At 40.6% G+C, this 15,767-nt stretch overlaps 1 protein-coding gene across 1 annotated transcript in view; it reads left to right on the top strand.

The window, feature by feature from the left end:
• LOC120532337 (polycomb group RING finger protein 3) overlaps nucleotides 1–15,767 on the top strand; it is a 308,428-nt gene that overhangs the window by 255,176 nt on the left and 37,485 nt on the right. Inside the window, exon 8 of the mRNA XM_039758240.1 lies at nucleotides 3,865–4,002. Within this exon, the coding sequence (XP_039614174.1) occupies nucleotides 3,865–4,002 (138 nt within the window). The remainder of the gene's footprint in view (nucleotides 1–3,864; nucleotides 4,003–15,767) is intronic.

Genomic DNA, 15,767 nt, shown 5'->3' with positions numbered 1-15,767 from the left:
TTGTGTGGTTGGTGTTGCCTCCACAATCCTTATCAGAAAAAGTGGTAGAGAAAAGCCAAGCAAAATGACACCTTTTATTGGCTAACTAAAAAGATTACATGTATGCAAGCTGAGGCAACTCAGGCCCCTTTACATCTTGCCTGAAGAAGGGGCCTGAGTTGCCTCGAAAGCTTGCATATTGTAATCTTTTTAGTTAGCCAATAAAAGGTGTCATTTTGCTTGGCTTTTCTCTACATTCGTAATGGCTAACACGGTACAACAACCTAGTACTACAGAAAAAGTGGTTGGAATTCTTTTTGTTTACCTAACTAAGCTAACTATGCTGGTCTAACTAAGCTGGCTCTTACTATTCTTTCAAATCGTTTAGGTTTATTTGTTCCATTTAAATTGTATAATGTAATAAATACAATTACTGTTTTATTTCTACCACACTTGAACTATTTCTCATTTTGAGCTAGAATATCTTTGAATGGAGTCTGTGTTCCCCGCCATGTTGACACAATTAATTGGCCCAGTGTTTGAACGTGTGAATGGTTGTGTCCTTCTCTACAATGGCTTCTCAGTCTGGATCGTTTCTTGCCTCCAAGCCAGTGCTGTATTAATGTGCACAAACTTTGAGCACGGGATTCCTATTAAAGGTCTGGGCCCAGTCTATTGTTGTAGCTGCTGTTGCTGTGAATAGCATTGCAGCTTCTAAGTTTTATAAAGTAAAAGAACTTGGGTTAATGACTATACACAAATTTGGACAAATTTGTGGGTACCCATTCACAGAAAAAGGAGGACACCCAAATTGTCTGAAATAACATGAAACTGACAAAAGTAATTTGCATGTATCATTGTTTATTCCGTATTCAATACAAATGAGACTTTGCCTCAATGTTGGATTCAACAGAATATTTCAAATAACAACAGATATAAAAATGGCATGGACATTTTCGAAGAGGACCAACAAATGTGTCCGGGCCATTTTAGAATATCTTTGTAGAATAAGCAATACTTGATCTCTTTTCACACTCACTTTGCTTTACTCTCTGACATATCAAAGGCATGCAGGTATACAGGGGGCCACTGCTTTTCTTTTCCTCACTTGTCAAGGGGCGTACAGCACTTTTTCAGTGAGCTCTAAGGGAACCAACAAATTTTGTCTACATACGTATCTATACCATGAAAGAGTCACAACTTGCAATCAGTAGGACATGATGATGTGGTGTATTTCTGCAGCTCTGTTTAGTTTGCTGGAGCCTTCTGCATTGTCCTGTGGAGGGTGAATCACAAGCCTTGGCACATGGCAGTGTGCTAGCAGTGTAACAGGATGTGTTGATGATGGAGAATGGATGCAGTGGAGGTAAAGGAGGTAGAGCTGAGGACAGAAAGGATGAGATACAGAGAAGCCTATCAGAGGCTAATAACTACAAACACATCTATACGGAGTTATAGTAGTTATTGATTAGGAAATCCTGCAGAGGCATTTGTTGGTGTGGGCTTGTGGGTGTCCAGGGTTATTGACATACAGTACTGTGCAAATGTCTTAGGCATTTTAGACAACAAAAATATTTTCCTAAACAAAAAGAGTTATATAATAATATGTTTGAACTAATACAGTAACAGACCACTTTGAGATCTTTGTAGGCATACAGTCCAGTGCTTGGTTAAGGTGACGAGAACAACTGTTTAGAGGGAAGGAAACTAGACAAGGGACAACCATGACCAAAAAGGTGAGGTTGCGGTAGATATGGTAGAGTAGCATGCAGATCTTGCGCTACAACAAAAGTGAGCCTATTGACAGGACACAAGGTGGTCACCCTGCCAAATCAAGGTCTCTGCTAAGTTGTCAGGTATTTCCAGATGTGCTGTCCAAGCTCTTCTGCAGCAGGATGGCGAAATGGGTAAAGGTGAGACCAGTAAAGTGGTGGGCCATGGAAACTGAGTGCAGCAAACAAGAAATACATCAAGTTTACATCCTTTCAAAACTGAGGGATGACCGGCTCTACTATCGGCACAGAACTGGCAGAAACCACTTGGACCCAAATACACCCCCTTTACTGTCTTAAACAGAAGTGGTCTTCTTGGAAGGGCTGCAAACAAAAGTTCATTTCTTTAAGGTGGAAATAAAGCCAAACGACTTGACTACACATGAAAACACAAGGAAAAGGGTGCAGAAAAATAGCAGCAGGTGCCCTGGGCTGATGAGTCAAAATATGAAACTTGTGGCTCTGATAGAAGTAAGCTTGTCAGACAAAGGGCTAGAGAGCATTCATGGATGAGTGTCGGGAGGCAACAGTGAAGCACGGTCCAGACTTCCTGCAGAGTTTGCATTTTATCAAAACTGATGGCCCACAGATTCCTATCCATCGTGAAATACCCTCAGAACCACGTCTGATTAGTCCCAACTCCAGTGACCCCACAAATGCAGGAATAAAATCATTAAAACAAGAACAAGGAATCCTACACCAGATGGCATAGCCCCCCACAGAGCCCCGAGATTAAACTGTGGAAAGTTCTCCAAGAGGACCTTCAGAAATTTCATGTAAGTGGGCCGAACAGCATTGCTGCTTTTTTTATGGCAAGGCATAACCACACCAAATGCTGATTTCATTTTTTTTTCCTGTTTGTTGAACTTTCCAGGATGTTTGATTTACAAAAAAAAAAAAATTATTATTCGTGATATCATTTTTTAAAGCACCCTCGACTTTTGCTTTTGTACAGTAGCATAGGTACAAAATGGAGGCCCTTACTGAGGATCGAGTTCACAAAGATTAGCTACCAAAGATGAAGTGGCTGGAGGGCTAGAAGTCCATCAAAAGGGTAGCACCTTGTAGTATGTCCTGCATGTCATGACCAGTAAACTAAAGAACTGCAGTACAGTCAGGTAGCTAACGTGAGAAGTAAGGTAACAGTCATTCACAACACTTTGACATTTTGTTAGGTGATTTCTTCAAAATGTCATGCAGCTGATGTTGCTATGACAATGAAAGATTTACTCACATGTTGTCAATGTGAACAAGAATCGTTTGTTTGCTGTGGTGGGAATGGAATTCAGCCTGGAAAGATCCAAACAAATGGTTCTCATTTTGTTGCTAAGTAAGCTGAGCAGTAACAAGGCATCTGTGTGCTTTGGCCTAGAAAGTTCGACTAGAAACATGGATTTGAAAGTGTGATAATTTGTTTTCTGTCATCAGAGTTCAGGGACATTTGGTAGAGTGTGTGTATGTGTGCGGCAAAAGGTTGTAGCATCAGTATAGCCAAACCTGAGAAATTAGGCAACCAGAGAGCAGGTGGTTGCACTGCAGTGTGGAAGAGGGTCCTATAAATTAGAACATAAAACGAAGGAGACATTAGAAAGGGAAGAGTTGCCAAATTAGGACAGATATGCAAGTGTGCTGGGCATTAGAAAGAAAGGAGCAGACACCACTGATTTTTATCTCAAGAGAAGAAGGTAAAAAATCTTAAACGGTTAAGGGGATGGAGGATCCAGTCTGATAGACTGCTGTGCTGTGAAACTTCTTTTTGAGAAAGTCTCAGACTGGAAAGCTGTGCTTTTGCTGATAAAAGAAGCTGAGATTTTGCACTGTTCGTGTTGAATTTCCAATGAGCAAGGAGGCAGGTGTGTAGAGATGCATGTGGGTGAGCGCATAAACAAAGGACAGAGAGAAGCCTGACAGCGGTATGTAAAATAAAAACTGTGCCAGGAAAAAAAAAAAAGAGAGCAGGAGAGGTGTTCAGTATAGATTATGTCAAGAAGCTTTGCTGTCAGTGCCTCATGTTAGTTGCTAGATTAAAGTAAACCTGCCAGTGGAATGTATAATGAGGACTGCTGGAACTGTGATTAACCCATCCTGTCTGTGTGTTTGCTTTCTCCTGAAGGTAAGCATCTGCTTGGAATGCAATAGTAGTAAGCTGCGAGGACTGAAAAGGAAATGGATCCGCTGCTCGGCGCAGGCCACGGTTCTACACTTGAAGAAGTTCATCGCCAAGAAGCTCAACTTGGCATCTTTTAATGAGGTAAAGCAACTACGCCAAAACAACAAAAACTGGCCACACGGACCCTTAACAGCTGTGTTTGAGATGAGATTATAAGCTTGCTGCTCATTTTCTTTTTGGCAGTAACTGAAAAGAAAACTGAATCGTGACTGTGGGATGCTGTTACCCCTGATCCAAGAAAGCTTTCCCATCTTCCACATCTCTGAAACTTGCCTATGTAAATGATTCCATTTTTTTCTCCTGAGCTGGAGTGTACAGATTATCTTTTAGTTGATACAAAAGCAGAGCAGGCGAACATGTATTACTTGAAATTAATATCTTTTTGTTCGATGATAAGAAACATTTAACTAAGTTAATTTAGGCACTTTATATTTCATTGTAAACAGCAATACTGTCAAGAATACATAAGTAAACGTCCAAGAAGTTGTGTGCATGTTTGTAAAGATGAGGACTGGAATCCCTCAAAATGCATGCAGTTAAGGTAATGCAGTTGTGCATTAGACTCTAAATAGGACATTCTAAGCATGCATCAGGTGGTGTTAGTACATAATACAACAACCTATGAAGTGAGCGACTGATGGAACACATTGAAACCAACACTTCACCTTCACTTGGTTCCTAATACTGCATTCTGTTTGAAATGGCAAGTCAGAATTTTCAACTGGAATGCCCCCATAAATTGAATTTCCAACTCAAAATCTCGGGGCTGGTCTGCCAAACTGAAGTTTGTCCAAATCCAAAATGGCGACATACTTCACAAACTTTAGTGAAAGCTGACGTATTATACTGTTTATTAGCACTTCTGCCTATGTGAGTCTCATACACACAGTACTGTCCAAAGTTCAATGGGTGGACATGTTGCTACAGTGTTTGGATGTGCACAATAGCATGTAGTATGTTGTTATCAACTGCATTTCATTACATCAAAACAAGCACAACAAAGGTTTTACTGGACACGACTATAATGATTTTCCGAACATTTTACTGGAACGTGGTCAACTTAGGTGTGACATCATTCCTGCCTCTGACATCTGACTTCCGAGGTTAAATGGCTTAACAACAATAACATTTTTTTATATAGTACATTTTCATGCAAATGATGTAGCACAGAGTGCTTTACAAGATGAAGAAAGAAAAAAATATATATATATGTAAAACTAAGATTAGGCAATACTCCGTAACAAAGAATAAAGTAAAGTCCGAAGGCCAGGGAGGACAGAAAAACCAAAACAAACTCCAGGGGACTGGAGAGAAAAAAAAATCTACAGTGGTTCTGAGGTCATGAGACCACCCAGCCCCCACTGGGCATTCTACCTAACATAAATGATCTCAGTCAGTGCTCATGGTTTTCAGGCTTCATGTGGAAGAATTGGATGATGATGGTCATGTCGACCTCTGGCTTTCAATCCATCAATGTAGGGGACTGCATGGCGACCTGTTCAGGTGGTGGTAGCACAAATCGCCACCACAGAAAACTGGAAAAAGAACAGCAGGGAAAGTAGGGGTTAGTACGGATTGCGGAGCCATGATATAAACGATAATTAAATGCATATACAGAATATCTGGGTTACACTAAAACAAAGCTACAAGAAGCCATATTAAAATAATTGGTTTTTAGTAGTCTTTTAAAATGCTCCACCATATTAGCCTGGTTAGCCTGGTAAGCTATTCCAGATTGTAGGTGCGTAACAGCAGAAGGCCACCTCACCACGTCTTTTAAGTTTAGCTTTTGGAATTCTAAGCAGACATTCATTTGAAGATCTAAGGTTACATTTTGGAGTGTAAAGTGACAGGCATTCCGAAGTATAGGATGGAGCGAGATGATTTAAGGCTTTATAAACCATAAGCAGTATTTTAACCCTTAAACCACCAGAACTGGCTATAGTCAGTTCCCAGTGCAATTTGCCAGCACGCCGGATCTGATCAGTCAGTGCGGTACGTTCGTTAAGCAGCCAGCTCATGACCACTGCCACCCCCTGCAGTACTGTGGCATCACTGTCCATGGGATTCAGCCGCTGCACTAGACAAGCCTGCCAGCATCAGCATTGGCCTCTGCATGCTTGTGTGTGGCTAGTTCAAGTGCAGTTGGCTTGGTGATTTACTGAATTTCATCAATGGCGTCAGTTGCACCTTGTACATATTGTTACAGTAGTTTTTTTAAAATATTTTTTACCAATGATGCTCTTGACATGAAAAATATGTGTTCCATTAAAAGTTTACTTTTTCTTGGTGAATTGTGACATTTACTTAAAAAGTGCAGAAAAAAAGTATTTGGTGTCTGGGGGTCAATTAACCTCCCCAAGTATGTGGCAGTTTAACGGTTAAAGTCAATTCTAAATGCCGCAGGTAACCAATTTAGTGACATCATAGCTGGAGAGATGTGCTTTTCCTAATTAAGATTCTGGCAGGCGCATTCTGCACTCATTGCAGTCAGTTGATGTCTTTTTTGGGTGGTCCTGAGAGGAGCGCGCTACGATAATGTAGTCGACTAAAACACTGATAACACTTTGAGTGACATGACATTAATGATGGTGAGGGCCTTTAGTTTTTGTCAAGCAGAAGGAACTTGGCTCTCAGTGCCTGCTAAACTTTCTGCTTACTTTTAGCCTACACACTGTAACTCTGAAGCATACAACCGTATATTTTCAAATGGTGTAATACAATTTAGGGTCATGAGATTCAGACCCATTCTGTATGTTTAATGTTTACAACCATAACAATGTATCCTGTTAACACGTTGGCAAAGCAGCTGGAGGTTTAGTCAGCATTGAAAGCTATGCACAGCTTTTAACTTCCTCTACCAGGCCACTTCTAGTCAGAGGGGGTGTCAGACTCAAAGACTGGTTCCTGATCTTGTTTTCCAAGGTTGTTAGATTACACAACTTAAAAATGCATGGCATGACAAATTACATGACTCAGTGAGAACTTTCCAGCATGGTTTCACATTTCGAAAGTATCACAAGCTCTTAACCTTTTTCTGAAAGCCATTAATGTGTTGCCTTAAAAGAGTCAGTGCTATTCAGATGCTTTCCAGGTGTGGAGTGTACAGCCTCAGTTTCAGACTCTTTTTTTCCCCCCAGTGGTTTACAAAACATGAGACATCAGAGGGACAAGCCTCTCTTCTTTTTGTGAGGTTCAAAACACTTGTCTTCCTTATTCTTATAGCAGTATTTTATACTCCCACAAACCCACTATTATGGAAAACACCTTGTAAATGAAGTTGTGAGTGCCCATTTCAGTTGAATCCAAGATGGCTGCTGTTTATTACATCAAGGCCCTGTCATATTACACTACTTAAAGTCCAGACTTCATATAAATAAACATTACGAGTCTGAGGTAGTCTTGGGCACCCCTGTGATTGGTGATTGTTCAGGGCAGCATGGCAAGACTGTCTGTTCTTAACAGAATAGCATCTTTTATAGGTTAGGTTCATTTATATAACCTGCTGATAAGGCGCTTCTGTCTGCCCATTCAGAGAACAGATAAATGGCATGATCTTTAAAACAGAAATCTTTAAATAGAATTTCTTATATCTAAATTATTATCATCAGAGAATAAAATAAGCGTCAGGTAGGAGAGGACGCTGGCGTTGAATGTTCGCCGCTTCTCCCTTTGAGCTTTATGAGTTTTATATTACTAATTTATTATTTTACTTTTACTTTAGTTTTTAGTTAAAAAGTTTCGTACTTTTTTGTACTGTTTCATCGTCTGCCGTGGGTTTTTAGGGATTTTACCGAGTTTTATTAAGTTTTAGCTGACTACTCACTTGTTGCCCGGATATACTGTTTTACCGTCTGCCGTGGATTTTACGGATTTTATCAAGTTTTGCTGTCTACTCACCTGATGTCCGGATGCCCTGATGCCCGGATTTTCTGTTTTATTGTCTGCTTTGGATTTTACTGCGCTGTCTGGATAGCATCTCTCCTTTCTTCCTCGGTCAGAATGGCGCTCAGTTATTCCAGCTCACAACTCCGCCGACTTAATCCCGCAACCACTCCTGAAATTAACATCTCCATCATCAAAGAACTTGGACTCCTTCGCCGTCCTCGATACACTCATAGAGGCTCCAGTCGAAAGTTCATTTTCCATAACCTGCCAAAGTGCTCTGCTCCCAATATTCCATCTTTCTGGTCACCTGTCGCACGTTTGACGCGTCATCAGAGCACCGTCATTCCAACTACTATCAACTCTGAAAGTATCGTGAGATCTTTGCACTCCAGCATGGGAAACATCAGAGCTATTGAGAGAAACACCGCGAGATTCTCACATCCCCGCCTGGATTTATTTTGTGGAGTTGATTTTAAGCTGCGTGGAGTGGATTTTAATGTTTTGTACCATACGCCGCATAATCAGGCTGGTTTTTCAATAATTTTTAAGCACAGGCAGAAAATTTAACATTTGCAAAATCGGTAATGTAATAATTCAGCAAGAAAAGCAACATTGTAACAATGCACGGAACGAACCAACACACAACCGTCCGTGCTGCGTAGCGAGGTGGGAGGGATGTGTGTACAAAGTACAGGAGCATCTAAGAAGACGCATGTTTGTCGCGGATGCGAATTGCTGTATGTAGCGTGTACAACACTTTGCTATGCTGCACGCGGTCATGCGTTGTAACCAAAAACTCGTTTTTTAAAGACTGCTCACTTCATTGTGTTTTAACCTCAGTTGTAAAGGAATGTTTTAATGATCCCATGGGATACCCCTCGCAAACAGTTTTACATGCTGCATATGGCGATTCACCTCCGCGAGAAACATGCCTCTATTAACAGTCAACGTGTGGGAGGGTGGTGTGTACAAAGGGTAGGGACGAAAACAGTGGGAGCGTATGAGTCACACTTAGTGGCAATTCCACGGTTTGCAGCCCGAATGGGGTTCAACGGCTTACCCACGCCTAGACACACGCTCAATCTCATGCATAATTATTTATTGAATGGTAAACACTTCTGGAAAGACACGGTTGTCTAAAACAGGTTAGTGTGAGAATACAACAGTAAGTGAATGAAAAGATGGAACTCTGGAGAGAGCAAAATACAAAACAATAGTGAACCCCCGGCATAACAAACGCCGCATAATTATTTATTGATGGTTGAACACTTCTGGAAAGACACAGGGACACCCCTCGCAAACTGTTCTACACGCCGCATACAGCGATTCACATCTGCGACAAACAAACTGTTTTACACACTGCATACAGCGAATCACATCCGCGACATGATTTTTCCTAGATGGTCCTGTCGCGTCCACCCTCGCACTCGAAGCATACACACTGCCTGCTCATGTGTCTGAGAGCCGCCCACCAGCTGCCTGTATGTGTGCCTCAGTCTGTCTCTGGCGCAGCTTTTTTTTGCGCTGCCTCTGTGTGAACCGGTCAGGCACAGAGAAGGTCAGCTGCTGACAGAGCGTCTCGACTGTTGCAGAGCCTGCATTGGTGAAGCAGGTGAGACGGTAATGAAACAGAGGCACAGGGCTTACTGGTTTTTAAAGACTTATTCCTTCACTGTGCTTTAACCTCAGTTTTAAAGGATTGTTTTAAGGATCCCATGGGATACCCCTCGCAAACCGTTTCACACGCTGCATATGGCGATTCACCTCCGCGAGAAACATGCCTCTATGAACAGTCAACGTAGCTCAGAGGTACATGACATTAAGCTGACCTGCACTGCATGTGGCCTCTACGACAGACGAACATAAATGACGCCATTTTTTCTGTGTCATCGCATCCGAGTTGGTGGGCGTGGCCCTGCGAGTTGTCGTCGTATCCAATGGTCTTGGAGTTGGTGGCCGTGGCTCCTTCCTGCGTGTGCCATAGGTGTCTCACTTGTCGGCGGCTTAGTGAATCCACGCCCCTTCCGACGTGCTTTTCATGGTTGTCTTGCCTTAGTGAATTATATATATAGATTATTATTAAATAATGTTAAAATGTCATATGCAGTCATACCATATACACATACATAGCTAAGCATGTTGGGGTCCAGGCAGTATTTGGATGGAAGACCACCTAGGAAAAGCTTAGGTTAGTGCTGGAAGAGGTGTTGGTGAGGCCAGCAGAGGACGCTTACCCTGTGGTCTGAATGTGGCTCTCAATGCCCCAATTCAGTGGCGGGTAGACTGTACTTTAAAACCAACGCCATTCTTCAGATGAGATGTAAATTCAGATGTGATCCCTGGGCATCCTTCATAAAGAGCACGATGTATCCAAATATCCTGACTAAGTTGCCCTCCATGGCCTTGTCATTCTGGCCTCTAATCATCCCCTGCCTCTAATTGGCTCTCTCTGTCATCACTTGGTCACCTAATAGCCCACATATGCTGAGTGTACTGGCACGAGAAATGGCTGCCACCGCATCATTCAGGTGGGTGCTGTACATTAGTGGTGGTTGAAGTGGTGCTTTGAGTACTGAGAAAAGTACTTTATAAATGTAAGGAATTATTATTTTTATTATTATTGTATGCTCTCATCTCTGTAGTGTTGCGTTGGGTATGGATGATTCAGGATGACCTAGTTAAACAGGCAGGCAGTTGGAATCACTTTACGGATTCATACAGCAAATGTTTCCCTTACATCCTCTTCGACAACTTAAAATGATACCACACATGGGCCGGCCCACCTAAGTCACTGGGTATGGCTGACAACGTGACCAGCAATCACGGGAGTGCCCAAGACTACCTCAGACTCGCTAAGTTTATTTACATGAAGTCTGCGACTTTAAGTAGTGTAATATGACAAGGCTTTTGTCTTTTCTGCAGTCTCAGCAATATTAATAAACTAGCAAAATACTCGCACTTAGCAGCGGAGAAGTAGTGTGTTAAAGAGGTTATGAAAAAGAAAAGGAAACATTTTAAAAATAACGTAACATGATTGTCAATGTAATTGTTTTGTCACTGTTATGAGTGTTGCTGTCATATATATATATATATATATACACACACACACACATACACACAGACAAACATATACATATAAACATCTACATATACACATATCTATCTATCTATATATATATATATATATATATATATATATATATATATATATACACACACATACATACACACATATACATATATATACATATATACAGTATATATATATATATATATATATATATATATCAAAATACCCGCGCTTTGCAGCGGAGAAGTAGTGTGTTAAAGAAGTATTGAAAAAGAAAAGGAAACATTTTGAAAATAACATAACATGATTGTCAATGTAATCAATGTAATTGTTTTGTCACTGTTATCTATATCTACATATCTATATATCTATATATTTATATATATATATATATATATATATATATATATCTCCTTTGGGGTGCAAGCAGCTGTTGCTGGGGGTGCCAGAATCCATCGAGGAAGAAAAATGAAAAACATTATTTGTACAAAATCTTAATTTATTAATCCATTCCTAAATAATTAAATGGGCAGGCTATTTCGTATCAGTGCAATATGCTGCTTGTTAAAACGGATGACTCCTGCTCTTACGTGCACTTACTGAAGTGCTGCGTGGGTATCATGAACTATCGTATGTGTTCAAGTTCTATTTAAATTTTAAATATAAGTCATTTTTATTTAGTCGACAGAAATGTTTGGTAGGAATGTAAGTTAAATTTAGTCATCATTGCATAAATTTTTCTTGATGACTAAATTCAACTTACATTCCTACCAAAGATATTTCTGTTGACTAAATAGAACCTACATATATACAAATTCGAGCTATTGAGCTGTCGCCTAACTGGATGAGTCACCCTCGCTTCGCTCTTACTTTTTTACCGTTCATTTAATCATGCCTAGTCGCGAAAAAATTAGAACATGGAAGGAGGATTGCACCGAGTATGGCTTTACCAAAACAATTATTGATGGCGAATAAAGTATCCATTATTCATAAAGCTTCAATTGGTGATCTGTTTTTCTGCGTTAACCTCATATTTTTTCATAGTTCTTCTCAAACCAAGGGGCTGCGAGGGTAAAATGAATCAGGAATCGCTGATATATATATATTGAATATATTGAAATAGTTTTACTGTCAAATAATGCAAACAGTATGCAGCACGTGTTTCGCCCTAATTCTGGGCTCATCAGGCATACACACGCACTGTACCCCTTCTCGGGAATCGAAGCTCGAACGTCAGCGCTAGAGGCGAAGCCTCTCGTGTTGCGCCATGGTCTGTGGTTTATTTATTTGACAGTATGTAGATCGGGGTATATATATATATATATATATATATACTCCTGTAGCCACAATAAATGCCTTTATTTTATAGACAAACCAGGGATGGACAAGTTCCTTTCTACTGCAGCCACAACCACGACACACATAAAAAACATCAATAATAACTCATAAACTTGCAATATTATTTAGGAAAATCGCAACATTTTACTCACCAAAAATTCGGATTATTTGTAAACAAAATCCATCCTCCTCTCTTTCCTCAAAAACAGTTCAATTACTCTGTCATACGGATTATCCGTGCGCTTCAGTTCCATCAAAACCTCACTTTCTATCGCCATCGAAGCTAATGCTGAAAGGCGAACCCGCCCCATGCTATTTCTGGCATAAGTTTGATTTCGCTTTATGGCTGAAAATGTCCGCTCGACAGAAGCAGTGTACACAGGAATGCTCACCACCAAATTTACCAATGTGAACAGCTGCCCCATGCTCTCATTCAGATTTTTCTGTTGAAGGAAGTCAAGGAGATCAGTGGGAGATTCTCCTGCAAAATCATCCATGGCATACATTACAGTCAGTTCTGTTTTTAGCCGAGACAGATCAAAAAGCGCTCCGTGGCTGTTGTGTTAAAGTGGAGAAGGCCACATGCGTGAAATTTTTCTTGTATTCCCGAAACATCTGGGGCTCAAGGAGCGTGATAAACATCAGATTTTCATGGTCTTGAAATCTGGTCTGTGTCTGGCAAATAATATTGTCCAGAATCCTGCCATGGAGTTGGCCGTAGTGCACGCGACTATCTTATGCTCGGAGCTTTTGAGGTGCATTCAATGGCCTCGTAGAGTTCCTCATATCGGCTTCTATCCAATCAATGGGTCTGAATACAGTGACGTTGCCGTACGCCTGCTAAAGGGCCCTACTGACACCAATTCAAAATCTGATTGTTTGAAGCAACCGGTTAATCGACAATTATTCTGTGTTAGAGTGCCTCCACAACAGATTGTGAAAGCCTCTCTGCCTGGCAACAAATGATGGCTGAAATGTGATTGGTTAAATATTTTAATACGAAACTCCGCCTCCCACAGCTATCGAGCTGCATTCTATTACAGTATATATGGACGAAAATATCAAAATTCTTGATGTCATGTAGGCAGAATTAACTATGGGGGAATATCAAATAAGTTGGACCGTTTTTCTCAAGTTAAACCTGACTTGCAAAGGCACTTTGGTTTTAACTTTTTGTCATGCATGCGTATCCGAGGGAATACTTCAAGGACTCATCCAAGATTTGTAACGCCCCACTGGGGAGAGAAGGGGCTCCTTCTGTCAGGCTTGTATTTTGTTTTTTTTTTCTTCTTCATCACAGAGTAGATGCTCCTTTAATTCAACTGACTGGATTGCTGTAAAAGGTAGATGCCCTCTAAGGATGGCGTCTCATTTGGACCCAACTTTTGGAGAGAGAATGGAGCTCCCTCTTTTAAAATGTACAAGAAATTTCCTTTACTTCAGCCATGGAGGTGATTTTTGTTACTTATTGCATCTCTGAGCGCCTTTTTACTTTAGATTAAAAGTTTTGAGCCTTCTGGAACCCCCAGCACTTTGTACGAGCACAGAGTTTTCCTTCAGCCTGTCCATAATTGATAATGTAACTACAAAACTGATGGAAATCTGATAGTGTATCCATGAAATGTCAGTGTGGAATTTCTTTTTGTTGCAGTTAACATATTCCTGTATTAATTATTCTATGCACTCATGTCTGATACCATTTTGAGCAGGATATCACATGAGGATTGAAAACCAAGGATGATGGGATCTGACAAAGTAACATAGAATCTCACACTTAAAAAATAATCCTGTAAGGTCTGCGTGTAATGCTCCCCGGCAAAACTAAATTGTGTTTCAGAGAGAGGCAAGGTGCTCTCCCAGCTAGATTTAAGCAAGAAAACATAATGCCTTGTGTTGAACCTGTGAATGAAGATGTTTCTCCCTATGATTTTGTAGCTGGTATTGTCTTTGTGTAGTTTACTCTCTGCTTTTTGGTGATATAGCTGCCTAAAATTACAGATTTGCTTTCGTTAAAATAAAAATCCTCTGTTAACAGATTTTAAATTGCTTTTATTATTTATTTATTTTTGGGGCTCGGATGGAGTTCATTAGAAAACAGTGAGGCGGATGGTAGCAGCCTAACATGCATACACCCAGCTGCTGCAGTGGCACTCAAGGTCGCTCCATAGCTTCATTTGCATGCCTTGCTTGTCTTGCATAGCTTCTGTCACATGGTTTGTTCTGCCCTGCTATTGCAGTCCAGCTTGTTGCAGATGTCATCATTTGTAAATTAATTTTACATTTTCCGGAACCTTTCTGAATTAACCCTAAAACTGCCACATACTTTTAATGCACTCCTGGACACCAAATACTTCTTTGCTGCACTTTTTAAGGGAACGTCACAATTCACCAAGAAAAACTTTAATGGAACACATTTTTTCATGCAAAGAACATCACAATTACTGCAGCACTGATCATTTTACACACTGCCAATGAACTGTAAAAACTATATATAAAAAAAAAAAAACTACTGCAACAATCTATTATATGTACAAGGTGCAACTGACACCATTGATGGAATTCAACAAATTCAACGCTGATCCTTGCAGGCTAGTCTACTGCAGCGGTTGAATCCCAGGGACAGTAATCCTGATTCACTAGGGGGTGGCAGTGGTCATGAGCTGGCTGCTCAACGAATGTACGGCACGGACTGATCAGCTCTGGTGTGCTGGCAAATTGCACAGGGAACCGATTATAGCCAGTTCTGCTGTTCAACAAATGTACATGCTGGCAAATTGTGTTGGGAACTAACTATAGATGGTTATGGCGGTTTAAGGGTTAAGTTTAAACCCTAAATTTCCAAACCTTTCTGAAAAGTGCACTAGAATGCCTGTGACCACAGACTGGGGTGGCGGTTCACCTTCCGGCACAGCAATGACCCAAAGCATACGGCCAGGACAATGCTGGAGTGGCTTTAGGACAAGTCTCAGACCGTCTTTGAGTGGTCCTGCCAAAGCCCAGACTTAAACCTCTTTGAACACCTGTGGAGAGCCTGAAGATTGCAGTTTGCCATCCAGTCTGACAGATCTTGAAAGGATCTGCCAGGGAGAATGAAATAAACTACCCAAATCCAGATGTGCAAAGCTTGTAGAGATTTACCCAGGAAGACTCAAAGCTTTATTTGCTGCCAAAATTCCTTCTACCAAGCACTGAATTAAGGGTCTGAATGCTTATGTTAATGAGGGATTTCAGTATTAATAAATAAATTTGCAAACCTTTCTGAAAACATCTTTTCACTATGTGTATTGAGTACAGATTGATGAGCAAAAATGTCAAATGTATCCATTAAAAATGAAATGTACAGCACAATAAAGTGTGCTGAAAGTGAAGGGGTCTGAATTTTTTGCAGGTCTTAATTCATATGTCGTTTACAATGCTCTTGTTTCTAATTTAACTTTTTTCTTCATTTGTTCCTTTAACTTCATCCAAATAGTAACAAACAAACAGATACTTCTTTAGGCCACTATAAATATTCCAGAAGAGTAGCCACCACAGCTTAATTTCCACTTGT

The sequence above is a fragment of the Polypterus senegalus genome, chromosome 7 (genome assembly GCF_016835505.1).
Source record: "Polypterus senegalus isolate Bchr_013 chromosome 7, ASM1683550v1, whole genome shotgun sequence".
In the NCBI taxonomy this organism is placed as follows: Eukaryota; Metazoa; Chordata; class Cladistia; order Polypteriformes; family Polypteridae; genus Polypterus; species Polypterus senegalus.
The sequence above is the reverse complement of the archived record's forward strand: the minus strand, read 5'-3'. Positions and strand labels throughout refer to the sequence as shown.